Source organism: Dipodomys spectabilis, unplaced genomic scaffold, assembly GCF_019054845.1.
Source record: "Dipodomys spectabilis isolate Male_0828 unplaced genomic scaffold, ASM1905484v1 ptg000094l, whole genome shotgun sequence".
NCBI lineage: Eukaryota > Metazoa > Chordata > Mammalia > Rodentia > Heteromyidae > Dipodomys > Dipodomys spectabilis.
This window is the reverse complement of record NW_024870771.1, coordinates 6,953,604-6,968,777: the sequence shown is the minus strand read 5'-3', so window position 1 is coordinate 6,968,777 and position 15,174 is coordinate 6,953,604. Positions and strand designations below refer to the sequence as shown.

The 15,174-nt window shown below is 46.3% G+C and overlaps 1 protein-coding gene across 1 annotated transcript in view; it reads left to right on the top strand.

Annotated features, from left to right (window-relative positions):
* The window catches only part of LOC122112343, a 90,268-nt gene that overhangs the window by 59,224 nt on the left and 15,870 nt on the right, over positions 1-15,174 (top strand). The window contains exon 6 of the mRNA XM_042685116.1: positions 1,565-5,005. Coding sequence (XP_042541050.1) covers positions 1,565-5,005 — 3,441 coding nt within the window. The remainder of the gene's footprint in view (positions 1-1,564; positions 5,006-15,174) is intronic.

The following is a 15,174-nucleotide window of genomic DNA, read 5'->3' as shown; positions in this document are numbered from 1 at the left end:
CAAAAGAGCCTGAAGTGGAGCTGTGACTCAACTATTAGAGTGCTAGCCTTGGGCAAAAAAAAGATAAAGGACAGCATTCAGGCCCTGAATTCAACTCTCTCCCCACCCCCACCCAACCACCCCACCCTCCCACCCCACCCCCAGCACAGGCATACACAAGAGAACAGTTTTCCTTTGATAAATCTTGCCATAGTCTGAGGAAAATGATACTTGGGAAGGTACAAGATTTATGAGGAGTCCTGGCTAGAAGTGGGTGAGTGCTTGCCTCACTCCTGGCCTGGGGGAATTGGGATTTGATAATTGAATCTCACATGCAGTGTTGCCTCACAGATGAGGTCACTGTGTGTGCTGAGATGTGCTACAGCTACCATGCCCAAGGGAAGAAACCAGGCCCCAAAGAACACACTACAGGATCTGTGTGTGTGTGCAAATCCAGATGGTGACAAAAGCAGGTCACTGGCCAGGGGAAGGATGGGGACTTTGGAGGGAATGAAAACAGATGTCTCTCCTGGTGGTAGGTACACAGGTGTGTACATTTGTAAAACTCTCATCTATACACTTCATAGCTCATTCAGCTGATCAAGAAATGTACACCCAAGGAAGAAAATTCTGCAAAGTTCTGCACTCTCGAAACTATCTTTGGCATTTATAACCGCCCAAAATGTGTTTGCAATTTCAAGGCTTCTTTTTTGCTTTCTGGTTTTGTTTTCTCTTCAGGGACTCAAACTCAGAAAATAGTTTTAAGTGAAAGATCATTCCCTATTAACCAGCTGTTTGCCTAAGAACACACAGAACACAGATCACAACATATATGAATCTGTTCCCTCTTGCTGGAAACATGAAGCGGACACATACTTCCTCATGACTCGGCAGTATATTTATAGTACTTAAATCGCACATACTTGTATGGCCTATTTTCTTTTGTGTTTTTGAAATTCTATTGATTTTCTCATGAATATGTGTGTGTGTGCACGTGCTGGTACTGGGACTTGAACGCAGGGCCTCATCTTCCCCTTAGTTTTGTCACTGAAGACTGGTATTCTACCACATGAGCTACACCTTCACTTCCAGATTTTTGATGGTTAATTTGAGATAAGAGTCTTGAATTTATCTGCCCAGGCTGGCTTTGAACCATGATCTTTAGGTCTCAGCCTCCTGAGCAGCTAGGATTACAGGCCTGAGCCACCAGCACCCAGCTTATTCTGACTTTTAATGTTGTTGTTTTTTTTTTGTCCATAGTGGGGCTTGAACTCTGGGCTTGGGCAGTGTCCCTCAGCTCTTCAGCTGAGGGCAAGCACTCTACTGCTTGAGCCACAGCGCTACTTCTAATGGTGTTTTTTTTTTAACTGTGTGGTAGCTACATTTTCTTCCACTATTTTCATTTGGTCTTGTCACTTATTTTCTGTTAATAAAGGAAGCTCCTCGTACTTAACTTCCCCTCCTGGGGCCATACAGGGAACTGATGAAGTGCTGCTCAGCGATTCCAATGAGGCAGGCATGGCATAAACTCGTTTGTAGATGTCCTTGGGTCTTGTTTCTGACTCTTCTCTTCCTGCCCTTCCAGACCCCAGAGGCACGTGCACACCTGTCAGGTGAAGGTGAGACTGAAGATAACCAGCTCCCCCGACTCCCTACAGAAGCAGAAGAGCAGAACTGGAGCCAGGAAACAGATGGTGATGATTTTGAGACATTGTCCCATCAGAGTGAAACTCGATCAGACACAAAAACTGACCCCTTTGAGAGTGCCTCTGACACAGAGTCCCTCACCGGCAGTGCCTGCCTCTCTCCAACTGGTCCTTCCATAGACACAGAAGCAAGCTGGAAGTGTCCGGATGCCCCAACAACTAGACCACCTCAGGATCAGCCTTTGACCAGTGTCCTTGGGCTTGATGCGAAAGAACTAGACTTGTCCTCTGACTTAAAGGAAAAATTGGGCAAAAATGAGTCGCTCTCCTTGGCTGACATCACTAGCGGAGGGGAAGAGTCCCTCTGGGACTGTGTGACCAGCCTGGATAAGCTGCCTCTGCTATCAGCGTGCACCTCTCAGGATGTCACAGGCACCCGCAGTCCCCAGTGGGCTCAGAGGGTGACAGATCAGGACTTCAGAGAACTTCGTGCTGTGACTCTCCAGAAATCCAGGTCTGAGAGCTGTCTGGGCATCCCTGGGGTCTGGCCTTGCCTTCTCCAGTGCCCTGAACCAGGCTGGAGCTGGCCACATATCCGCAACAGGACAGGGGTAGCAGCTCCACCTCACACAGGCCCACTGGATACCACAGCCCCTCTGCAGGCACCAACAGAGAAGGGAGGTACTCTGCCCCCTACAGGGGACACAGACCTGTGCTGGACCCAGCCCTGCTTAGATGAACACTGTTGCCCTCTGTCAGGCACACCATGCCTCTCACAAGTCAAGTGTCACCACTGCACCCCAGAAAATACTGTTGACAGTGGCAGGGCACCCCCAAGGCCTCACTGTGGGAAGATTAGGGCACTGGCCAGAGCCCATTCCATTACAGAGTTTCCTTTTGTTTACCCTGAAGATCAGGTAGGGCTGAACTTAAGGAAGCCTGGGGTCCAACGGAAAGAAAAGACAGCAACAGGAAAGAGCCCAAGAACACAAACCACCCTTTTCCGGGCGCCTACCCATCAGCCTTGTGCACTTCTGGATTCTCACAGAGGGGTTCCCAATTTGCAAGGTCAGTACCAGCCCAGTGAATGCAGCTTGGAAAAGGACTTTCAGGACACACCTTCTGTGGCTCTCCCACAGGAAAACCAGTTGGAGCAGGGCTATACGTCATGCCCAGCCACTTCAGGCCTTATTTCAGAATTGGTGCAGCAAGGAGGCTGGGAGGAAGTGCCGGGGCCTGCTGAGCACAAGCTGGGACACAGCTCAGAAAGCAGACCTGAGGAACCTCAAGGCTCTGGCCTGGCACCAGGCCCTGCTGATGCGGGTGATAAAGAAAATCACCTGCAAGACATTTTTGTCCAAGCAGAAAACCAAACCAGCCATCCCACATCCAGGTGTGTTCTCAGGGAGGATAGAAAACGACTTCCTAGCGCCAACTCCCCGCATCTCTGCATCCCTAGTGGAGCCCAGGTGTGGGACAGAGGCATGGTGGGTGGTTGGGTAGGGAGTGAGACCTCAGACGCCCCAGAGACCACCCTGAAATCAAGAGAGAAGGAAGCAGAGGCGGGGATGGTTCTAGACCTCACGTGTAGCGAACGTGCCTGGCAGGGGCTTTCCAGACGCCCAGCAGCCGCCGTGGCTCACCTTGGCCCTGGGCCTGAGGCGGAGGACCAGGGTCCAGGAGATGTCTCCCAGCCTTCCTCCCCGAGCCTGCAGCCGACGCCCAGGGCAAGCTCGGCCTCTAGGAGCAGCTGCGTGCTCCTCGTGGAGCAGGAGGGTCTGCAGGCCCCTGGGACAGGCTGCCCTCCTCCAGAGCCACAGCTCACCCACCTGGCGGAGGGTGCAACATCCTGTGCGCTTCCCTGTGGCGCCAGGTGTGGTCTGAGGGAGGCTGGCGGGGCTCAGGTCCCCGGAGTGGAGTTGGAGGAGATGCTAAGCACAGAGGATGAAGGCACGAGGACGCAGCCCGAAGCTTTCCTCACCTTAGAGAGCCTGGGGCCGCCCAGCCCAGAGAGCACAGGATGGGAGCAGGGCCTGAAGACCCCAGAGGCCGTGGAGGACCGGGGAGCAGGGACCAAAGGGCGCCCTGAGGGCTGCGTCTCTGCAGGGGCGGTGCGGGACCCCTGCGCCCTGGCCCTGGCTGGCACGAACACGCACCCGCTGCCCGCCCCACTCCGCCGGCGCCCCAAGACAGGGCTGGAGCCGAGAAAGCGCCTCACGTTCCTCAAGGTGACTTCCCTCAGGAAGGGCAGGCCTCTGGCCTCGAGCCCAGGAGCAGGTCCGCCGCAGGACTGGACCACCGAGGGCCCAAGCTCCCCAGCACCGAGCCCCGCGGCCACCCCTGGCGGGGCCCCCGGGCTGCTGGACCCAGAGCATGGGGGGATGGCAGGGGACCCTGGGAGCAAACGACTGTCCTCTGAAAATTGCAATGCAAAAAGACTCAAAACAACAGAAAACAGGTTCCGGGCCAGGTTGGCCTTAGCTCAGAAGACTTTTTCCAATTTTTTTGAGCCAAAAGTTCTAGAAAAAGAAAAGCTGGAAGAACTTTCTCCCGGTTCGCCCAAAGGCGAGATGGAGAAGAGCGGGCAGCATCTGAGCCCCTGGCGCGCACTCCTGAAAAGCAGGGACTCCGAGGGCCCCCAAGGCCTCTCTGCGACCACGCCTCCCTTCCCAGGACCCGAGGTCTCTCGTGCGCTCGGGTCTCCCTCCCCAGTGGCCAGCAGCGGCTCCGAGGAGTGGGCCCAGGACCCCGAGAGCTGCGACTGCACAGACCGCTGGACGCCCCCACGCTCCCGTGCGTCTTTGGCACCCAGCAAGTTGGTCTTTCCAGAACACAGGAGGAAAAGTGAGCCAGCCATCAAATGCACGTCCCGCCAGGGGGGCGGCAGGTACCTCCCTTCCAGGACCTTCCCTGAACAGTGCTGGCTGATGCCCAGCCCTGGGGCCCAGCAGCCTGGCATCAGCTGCACCCTCCCCTGTGGCTCGGCCTGTTGTTTGGCCTATGAAAACCAAGTCATGCCCTGCAGGCCCCTGAGCCCCAAGCCGAGGAGCCCCAGGCTCTGCTCACAGCAGACAGACTTTGGCTACCAGGGCAGAACCAGCGCCGTCTCCATGGTTTCTCTTGGAAGCTATAGCGAAGTCCACAACTGTTCCCAGGCCTCAGAAAGGCCCAGGACTCCCAAGTCCCGAGCAAGCCTCCTGCTTTCTCTGCAGACACTAAACCAGGAGGACCCAAGGGAAGAGGATAGAAGCAGAGGCCAGCGTCAAGCCCGCCTGAGCCCAGCACCGTCTCTCAGAGACCTTCCTAGGAGCGAGGTGAGTGACCGGCTGACTGCACATACCCTGTTACTTCTTAAGGAAAGAAGAGGGAAGTACAGTCAGGTCAGACTTAAGGTGAACTCGAACAATCCTTGATAGCATCAAAAACTATGTTAAGGTCCTCATGGTAACAGTGAGATTGTATGAAATAAGAGATGGGGCTAATTTGGAGCCATAAGATTCCTTTCTTTGGACTCCAGCTTGTAAACAGATTGATGAAAGGCAGTCTGGCTACTCACTACACAAAGGAAATGGAAGACTTCTTTAGATCTGTTGGTGGGCTGATGTGGTTACTCTTCACTAGCATGGGCAAGATTTCAAAAGATATTTTTTATTGCCTGTTGGCCTCCTGGCCTTGCACTTGGTGGAGGAAAGGGCAATCATCTTTATTCAGGAACCGTGGGGTTACTACTCACTGTGTTGCAGGAATGGGACTGTAGGTGCTGGGTTTCTGAGAAAGAACATGATGACATAGAAGAAACACATGCCAGCTCAGACAAACAGGCCAAATTCACCCTGTGTTATAGTCTTGGACAAACATTTTAAAAATGATGAACATGTCTACCTGCAGAGCTGAATAGAATTGAACCCCAGTGGTTCAGACAGCAGAAGGGACAGACACAGAATGAAGTCAGAGATGCCAAGCATTTCTATCCTGGTTTAATCATCCATCAGATATCTACAGGCTAGAATGAAGACCCGGTGCTCCTAGCAAAAAAAAAAGCTTCAAGTTTTTACAAAGGAATCTAAGTGACTATTATCATAGCCCTCATCTTAGAGGTATTATTTCTTATAAGCTTGTGTAAGAAAATAATGTATGATCAGCTATGTGACCTCCAACATAAGTGATTTTTTTTTCTCTGTGTGTTTGTGGTCCCATGGCTTAAACTGAGTCTCTAGTGCTGGCTCAGCTTGATTGCCCACACCTTGTGCTCTACCATTTAAGCCATGCCTCCAGTCTGGTATTTTGCTAGTTTAACTGGGGATGGATTCTCTCAGACATTTTTGCCCTAGCTAGCTTCAAGCTGGGTTTCTCAGCTCTTAGCCTCCTGTGTAGGTAGGATTACAGGAGTGAGCCACTGGTACCTGGTTTAAAATGAGTGGTTCTTAAGTTAAATGAGAGCAAGTGAAGCTAGAAGGTTGTTATTCAGGTTTTTCTTAGGTAACAATGCATCCTTTTCTTTGTTTGTCATCTGTGTTGCCAGCGCCCATGAATTTCAGTTCAGTTCAATCATAAAAGGCTGCTTGTGTGTGGACATCCTAGCCTTATGGTCTAGCCTGGTGCATGACAATGCTTTTGAAAACTTGTATCTAATGGGTAGCAAGTTAAATGCCCAGAACTTACCTGCCTTCTATCCCCTCACTGCTGGTCTTGATACTGGAGGAGGACTAAGTTAGACAGGAATTTTCAGTAGAGGAAAGGAAAAATAAGAAGGCCAAATAAATTGCATAAGTTACCCTCTCAGAATGCTTCCCTTCTCATCCACACTGCAAGTGACCAACCTGTTGAAATTTACCAAACCAGCAAGGAAGAACTGACATTTCATTGTAATTTTCTTTCTTTTTCCCTATACAAGTCAAGCCACTTGAATCTCTTTTCTACCAACTGTCTCCTTGTCTTTGTCTACTTTTTTTTCTATGCCAATACTGGGCTTGAACTTAGGACCTGAGCACTGTCCCTTAGTTGTTGTTGTTGCTGTTTTTCATTCAAAGCTGGCACTCTACCACTTGAACCACAGCTCCACTTCCAGCTTGTTGGTGACTAATTGGAGATAAGGGTCTGATGGGTTTTCCTGTCTGGGCTGGTTTCAAACCATAGTCCTAAAAGCTCAGCCTACTGAGTAGCTAGGATTACAGGCATGAGCCATTTGTTCCTGCTTTCTTTGTCCATTTTCTGTTGGGTAGTTGACACAAGTGTTTGTCAACCTCCAAAATTTCTCTGTGTCTTCCAGTACTTTATTGATATCTTAATTATATCTTAAATCAGATCCACTTGGACCTATTTTTTCCTAAGGAGTAAAGTAGGAGTTATTGGTACTTCTGGAATCTCACAGAAAAGAAAGGGAGAGGGGGGAGGAAATGAACATGGAAAGAAGGAAGGAAAGAAGAGAAGAGAAGAGGGAAGAGATGAGATTTGTCCCCTAGCTCCCACCCAGGACCAGGTAGCAAGGTACAGCAGATCTGGGAGAGACATATAAGGGGGTTTTCATGAGTCTGGCTTCCTGGGAAGAAAGGAGCCATCCCAAAATAACAGAAAGGAGTATACTCTCCACATTATGAAAGTATGTCTCCTATTGCTGTTCAGACAACACAGTATGGGTACAGCAGGCTGGGTTTGCAGAGTCTGCCAGGGGCCACCTCCTGGTCCATACTAGGAGCCCCATATTCCATGTGTGCATCGGTGCTGAGGGTGCCTCTGTCCAGGTCCCCCTCCTGCAGGTGTCTGCCATCCATGGTGCTCCAGCTGTGTGCCTCCTGATCCAGAGCACACCCACAGTCAGGGCAGCTGGCATGGGTGATAAGTACAAAGGAGAGAGCTGGGGCAGGAAGGGCTTTCCAGCACTGACTCCTAGGACAGCGGAAAAAAGTAGAGACCATCAAATGTAATCAGACCCTCAGAGATTTGCTTCATCTTACTACACCTAGCTTTTCATTTTCAAAGGGTTTAAGTATTAACTGGAAAAATTTTCCCCATCTTGAATGTGTACTTTTTTTGTAGTACTGGGGTTTGAACTTGCAAGACAAGTACTGTCACTGGCCTCACTGCCAGCCCTTTTTGTGCTGGTTATTTTTCAGGTAGGATCTTGTTTTTTGCACATGCCAGCTTGAACTACAATCCTATTTACACTTCCCTCCATAGCTGGGATGGCAGGTGTGTATCACCATGACCAGTTTTTTCTGTTGACAGGTTGTCTCACTACTACATTTTTTTGCCTAGGCTGGCCTGGAGCTGGAGTCTTCCATGTCAATCTCCTGCATAGCTGGGTGACAGACATATATCACCACACCTAACAGTTGTGATAGAGCTGGAGTCTTCCAAACCTCTTTGTTCTCACTGACCTTAAACCCAATTTCTGGTGCTTGTCTGTGCTTGACTGTTACTTGTTTTTTTTCAAATTGTTATTTCTACAGCAAAATGTCAGACAGACTTGATACAGAAGGGAAAGGGTTCTCTCCATAACTCTGCGATCCTGGTCCATGAAGGAACGTGGTTAGAAGCTTAACTGACAAGTCACAGTTCTCCAGAGACAGAGACCCAGCAGCACACACAGCTGGGAGGAGAGTTGGTAATGGAATTGCTTGTGCAATCAAGGAAGCTGACAAGCCCTAGAGGAGACCAAGTGCAAGCAAGAAGCCCTGGGATGCTGGTAATGTGGCTGAGTCCACTTAGAAAGCCACAGCACCTGGAGAGCTGATAATCTAACTCTCAGTCTCAGCCAAAGGCCTGAGAAAGGAGTCAGGAAGGGCTGGTGTAAGTCTGACAGTCCAAAAACCTGAGACCACATCAAGGAATTCCTCCTCCTATAATCCACTCAGGCTCATGTTCCAGCCTCCTCTAAAAAAATGTACACAGCTATACACAAAGTAACACTTTACCATATGTTGGTTTTCTAGGTGTTTCTTAATCCATCAAGTTAACAGCTAAAATTGACTGTCACAGTATATTGGTGGATATTATCTTCCTTTAATATTCTCACACAGCTGGAACCTAGAAGGGAGTGACAATGTGGGGGTAATTCCTACTGTGTCACTCCATTGCTTTCTTGTTTGCCTGGTAATAAAGCAGGAGCATACTTCTACCAATTTACTTACGTGGTACTCTAGACCTTGTGGACTACTTCATTTATGGGCGATCTGTATTTCATGTTTTCCTTCTTGATGAGCACAGAGGTTACAGAAGGCTGCACATTGTCCTTAAACGCCTGCTCTCAGGTCTCAGTACTTTCACTTCTGTAGGCGGTTAAGACATTGCATAATCTAACTCTGGGTGTATTTTTAGTTGATTTCAGATTATTTTCTGTAGTGATAATGGCAGTTAACCCTGAAAAGTAGGATATGAATAACCATTTTCTGATATCTTTTCAACTCTTGTTACCTATTGCCCTTTTAAATTTGGATTATCTGAAATACACAGAGAACTTGATTTAGAAATCAGAAGATACCAGATGTTAATGGCAGGCACTGGTGGTTCACACCTGTAACCCTAGCTATTCAGGAGGCTGATCTGAGGATCACGGTTTGAAGCCAGCCTGGGCAGGAAAGTCCACGAGACTCTTATTTCCAATAAACCACCAGAAAACTGAAAGTGGTGCTGTGGCTCAAGAGGTAGAGTACTAGCCTTGAGTTAAAGAGCTGAGGGACAGCGCCCAGGCCCAGAGTTCAAGTCCCACGACCAACAGTAAAAAAAAAAAAAAATTAAACGTTAAGTAACTTCCAGGGTAAAAGTTAAAATGTAGTTAAAGAGATCATGCATTGTTTGAATAATTAAGGCTGCTAAATAGTAGTAATGTGTCCATGTGTAAGCCTACAGTACTCATTCGCCCACACACACACATACACTGATGCCGAGAGACATTCCTGGAGGTTGTCCCTGTGCTCAGGCGAGCCTTGTGTTGGAATGGGGGAGGAGGAAGTCAGGCAAAACCCTGGACAACCTATTTGTGTTTTGTTTTTTTAAGTAGTACACGCTGTTGAGTATAAAACACCTAGCAATGGACCAGCTTGAAGCTGTGTCCAATAAATATTAGCTCTTGTTCCTCTTTCACTTATGCTTGCTTGCTTTTCCCATGCTAAGAATGGAACTCAGAGCCTGCAGCATGCTAGGCAAGTGATTTACACTGAGCCACAACCCCAGGCCCCCTGTTTCTCTCCTCTCAAATCTTACCAGAGAAAACAGATATACTTGCACAAGACACCAAAGACCAAATGCAGAAATACAGGGCAAGGGGTCAGGATGGTGACCCCGAGAAGACTTCTTCCATGGGCAGAGGCCCTGGCTGCCATGGAGGGGAGGCTCCACTTAGGAATAGCACCACTCCTTTTTATGGATACCCTGGGGAGAAGGCTGCAGCTGTGGGATCAGAGGGAATTTCTTCCCTCCATGAAGGCTGTAAGGAAATACAGGTTTTTGTTTGTTTCTTTGTGATAGCACTGGAGCTTGAACTCAAGGCCTGGCCACTGTCACTTAGCTCTTGCCACTCAAAACTGATACTTAACCACTTGAACCATAGCTCTACTTCTGGCTTTTTGGTTGTTAATTGGAGATCAGAGTCTCAAAGTCTTTCCTGCCCAACTAGCTTCAAACCCCAATCCTCAGATCCCAGCCTTTTTAGTAGCTAGGATTGTAAGGCATGAGCCTGGCATCCGGCAGACACACAGTTCTTTGATTCCAAAATAGCCATTCTCAGTATCTTTTTAGATTTCTTCTAGCATTGTTTCTATAAGCAGGTTTTATAACATGGCTATGATTGTGTCATCTATAAGAGCACAATGATTTTGCATCCTGTGCTTCATTTTCCTATCAAAATATACATTGCATAAGGGTTGATACATTGTAAACATCTGGGTTGGTAAATACCACATTACCTACCCACTTCCTGCTCTGAGCTCCCTTCCTTCTTTCTAACCCTATTAGACCTCATTTTATGACATTCATTTGCTTTTCATTATAAACAGCTTAGGGTTATTTGAGTTTTATAGAAATAATTCCTTACTTCCTTTAAATCTTGCTTGTTCTATGTGTCCCTGCCTCCTCTTAACTCTAGCAAGGATTCATCCTGCTTATAGACCTTGGACAGCTCTTCTGTTTTCATTGTTATAAAAGTGGCCCAGCATCACACAGTACTCAATTTCTATCACTGGTTGATGGACTTGGGGGGTGGCTGAGCCTGGGCCCTGTGACCGTGCTCTGCCCCAGGATCCTGCGGCCACTTGCCCACGTGCCAGTGCACCTCTGAGGATGCATACCTTCAGTGTTCTAGATGCATCAGATTAGTTTTCCAAAGTGATCAAGTGATCATAAAAATCTGCTCGTTCTTCGAGAGTTTCCATAATTCTTCTTGACATTGCGTGGGTGCTGTCTTCAGTTTCATGCTGCTAGGTGAGCATAGGCATCTTTTCGTGATATCCTTCTTTTTTATTTTTCTGGCACTGGGGTTTAAATTCAGAGCTGCAAACTAGTAAGAGCCACACTACCAGCCACTTTTGCCCTAGTTATTTTGAGATAGCATTTTGATTTTAGCTTAGATGAACACCTAGGACCACAGTCCACTTTCACAGCTGTAGCTGAGTTGACAAATGCAGGCCACCAGGCCCAGCTTCTTCTGTTGAGATAAAATCTGGAAAACGTGTTCGCCTGTGCTGGGTAAACCTGTGATCCTGCATATCTCACCCCCCACCTCTAGTAGCCTTTGAGGACTTAATTTGTATTTCCCTGATATCTAAAGCGTTTGAGGCTTCTTTTTACATGCTCAAGGGGACTTTCTTTTCAGTACTAGACATTGGATCTTACGTGCAATAGTCAAGCCCTCTACCGTGAGCTGCACCTCAGTGCCTCCTTATGGGCAGTATTAATAGAATACCTCTTCCCTTGTCGCTTGTCTTCTGGTCTGTGGGTCACTTTTTTTTTTTTTGTCAATCATGGGCTTGAACTCTGGACCTGGGCGGCACTGTCCCTGAGCTCTTCAGCTCAAGGCAAGTGTTCTACAACTTGAGCCACAGCGCCACTTCCGGTTTTCTGGGGGTTAATTGGAGATGAGTCTCACAGACATTAAATCACAGACTTTAGATCTCACAGGCTTTAAATCATGGTCCTCAGATCTCACACTCCTGAGTAGCTAGGATTACAGGCACTGGCACTGGACTTTGTGGGTTACTTTTTCTTACTGATTGTACATATTCTGGATGTGATCCAACAGATACCATTTCCCTCTCTGCATGGCCTGTCTTTGTTCTTGAACCATAATTGTTCATGAACAGAACTTTTTAAAATTTTATTTTATTATTTTTAAGTAATTATACAAAAGATTTCAATTCAAGATGACAATTCATGAATACAATGCATCTTGATCAGTGTTGTTTCTTTCAACATTCTCTCCCATCTGTCCCAACCTTACCTGTCCCTTCAGTTTTCCTAATTCTATTTTCACATATATACATTGAATAGTATGATTGCAGTCTCCCACCCTTCCTCTCTTCATTTATCTCTCCTTCTCCCTTTGATACCACCTCCTCCCAACCCTGTCACCTCAAGTTCTACCTTCCTGGTATTTATTTGGTTAAGCTATACGATAGTTGTTCAAAGAAGACACATCATTGGAATTTTCCTGTGCATATACAATACTTTAGATAATACACATGTGTGTGTGTGCATGAGTGCATGTGGTTCTGTATGTTGAGATATGTATATGTTGAGATCTATATTTACAAATTAGAGCTAACTTCTCCATATGAGCGAAAACATGCAACAATTTTTTCCAGATCCACTCATTGCTCTGCAAATAATGTCATTCTTCCTGATAGATGAGTAAAATGCATATGTGTGTGTGTGTGTGTGTGTTCGTGTGTGTGCATGTGTGTGACATTTTCTTGTTCTTCTCATCTGGGTATCTGGGCAGTTTCCATAACTTGGCCATGGTGAATAGTGCCACAATGAACATGGTTGTGCAAGTATTTTTATTGTATTCTGACTTGTAATCTTTTGGGTAAATGCCCAAAAGTGGTATTCCTGGATCATAGGTAGTTCTATGATTTTGTTTGTTTGTCTTCAGAAATCTCCAGACTGCTTTCCACAGTGGTTGCACAAGTTCACATTGCCACCAGTCCTACTAGGGTTCCTTACTTCTTAATTTTAATATTGTCTAATGGTCCCACTTCTTACCAGCTACAAGGTCATGAAAGAATATTCTGAATTACCTGTTCAAAGCTTTTAAGATCTTGCTTTTTAAGGTTAGGTCCCCAAACATCCTGAAACTGGCCTTTGAGTTCCCAAGTTCTGCATCCATCTTGATCATTATGACTATACAGTAAGCTGGTAACATTCTCTTACTTCTGAGATCTTAGCATGTTGGTATATGTTCGTATGACCAGCCCCACGGCAGCCCCAGGGTGTGAATGCTACCTTTGGCAGATTTCTTTCCTCTTCAATTCTAGTCTCAATAGCAGAAGGCCTTTGATTCCTTGGAAGCTGGGTCACATGCTTGGGTTTATGCCTCTTAGGGTCTTAGGAAGGAGACTGAAATGAAGAGCGATCAGGATGTGAGTGTCTGTGGCTGAGTGAGAAGAATAAGAAGAAACTAGAAAAGATGAACAACTACAAATGATTTAATTTTCCCCTCTCTTACCTCCTGACCCTGAACCTTGGAACGAGACCGTAGAGACTCCATTTCCTTGTCTATGAAAGGTTGAACTCTGTGGTCTCTTAGGGCTCTGTTTGGTTTAGCATCAACTTTAAGATGGTGCTGGTCTCTCACTCAGTGACAACAGAAAGCACAATACAAGAATCGCAGTCCAGGTCACACAAGACATCAGTGGAGATCCTATCTCAAAATAAACAATACAGGGAGGGCTGTCAGAGTGGCTCAGGTGGTAAAGAGCCTGCCTTTGGATTCAAAGTCTAGTAATACGATTTTAAAAAAACAACACAGGAATGAAAGCTAGCTAGCTACCTTCTTCTTCACCTTGGCCCTCTCAGACATCCACAAGTGCCCAAGGTTCTGCCTCTACCTAGAGATTCCAGTGGCAGGAAATGGAGATTGGGAAGAGAATGTAACATGAATATTTTTTAGCCTTTACAAATCTTTTTGTATTTTACAAGCACAGGCTCTAGAATAGTAAACCAATTTTGAGGAAAAACTAAAATGAAAAATACTGTAAGAATTAGGGCTTACCCTGTAGATCCCGTAATCAAGACAGGAGAATTGGGGAAGAATAGACACAGGTAAAAGGGGAAGGATGGCTAACATTCTACACACACACACACACACACACACACACACACACACACACACAAATAGACCCACATAAATGTACTCAGCTAGTTTTTGACGGGTTTTTTTGGTGCCAGAGCTGGGGCTTGATATCTCTCACTAAGCTTGTATGCTCAAGGCTAGTGCTCTACCACTTTGAGCCACAGTACCATTTCCAACTTTTTGGTAGGTAGTTGGACGTAAGAGTGTTATGGACTTCCTGGTGGGGCTGGCTTTGAACTGCAATCCCCAGAGCTCAGCTTTCTGAGTAGCTAGGATTACAGGCATTAAACACTGATGCCCCGCTTCCCTATTAGTTTTTCAATGATAATCTCTTTAACATAAATGCCAAGGTATTTGGACCCCTATAAACAACCAAAAACCTTTTACCTTCATTCAAAAATTAACTCTCAATGAATTACCACCCCTGATTTGTATATATGCATAATAATAATATGTTTAAACCTTGAGAAGACAATACAAGAGAAAACATCTGTATCTCTAGGATGGTAAAACTTCTGAGACAGGATATCAAAAGCACAACCATAAGTGGATGGTGGTTAAAGGAGACTTCACCATTAAAAATAAAAATCTTACTCTGCAGAGACACTGGTAGGAGATAAAAAGGCAAACTATAGATTGGAGAATTTATTTGAAACCACAGCTCCAACAACAGAGCTGTATCTGGACTATATAAAGAACACTTAAAAGTAAACAGTAAGAATAAAAACAATCTAGTTTAAAAAAGATCAAGCAAAAGACATTTTTACCAAAGAGGACATGGATAGCATATAAGCACATGAAGATTCAGCATTATTAACTTTCAAGAAAATGCAGTCTGAGTAACCATTATGAAAAGATCATGGCAGCATAGCATGGGAAAGAATTCAGAGAAGTATATTCGGTATAGGTTTCTGGTATGGGTGTGTGCACATGCCTGCATGAAGATAGGTCTGACAGTAGCTATGATAATAAATGAGTGCTTATCACATGACACAAATAACCTTACCCAGAGACACTGAGGCACTTTTCTCAAGAAATTTAGTTTACCCAGAAACAAATATTTCTAGCACCTAGCTGGAAGCATCCCAAAAGTCCTTCTCTGAATGAAGGAATAAGCAAAATGGCCAGTCAATGCCATGAGTAGTATTTGCTAGTAAGCACTAACAAATACTAAAGAATGACCCACAACATGGATGAATCTCAAGGTCACTGTGTTGAGTGGAAAGACATCCTAAATGTTACATCGTGTGTGATTCCATCACA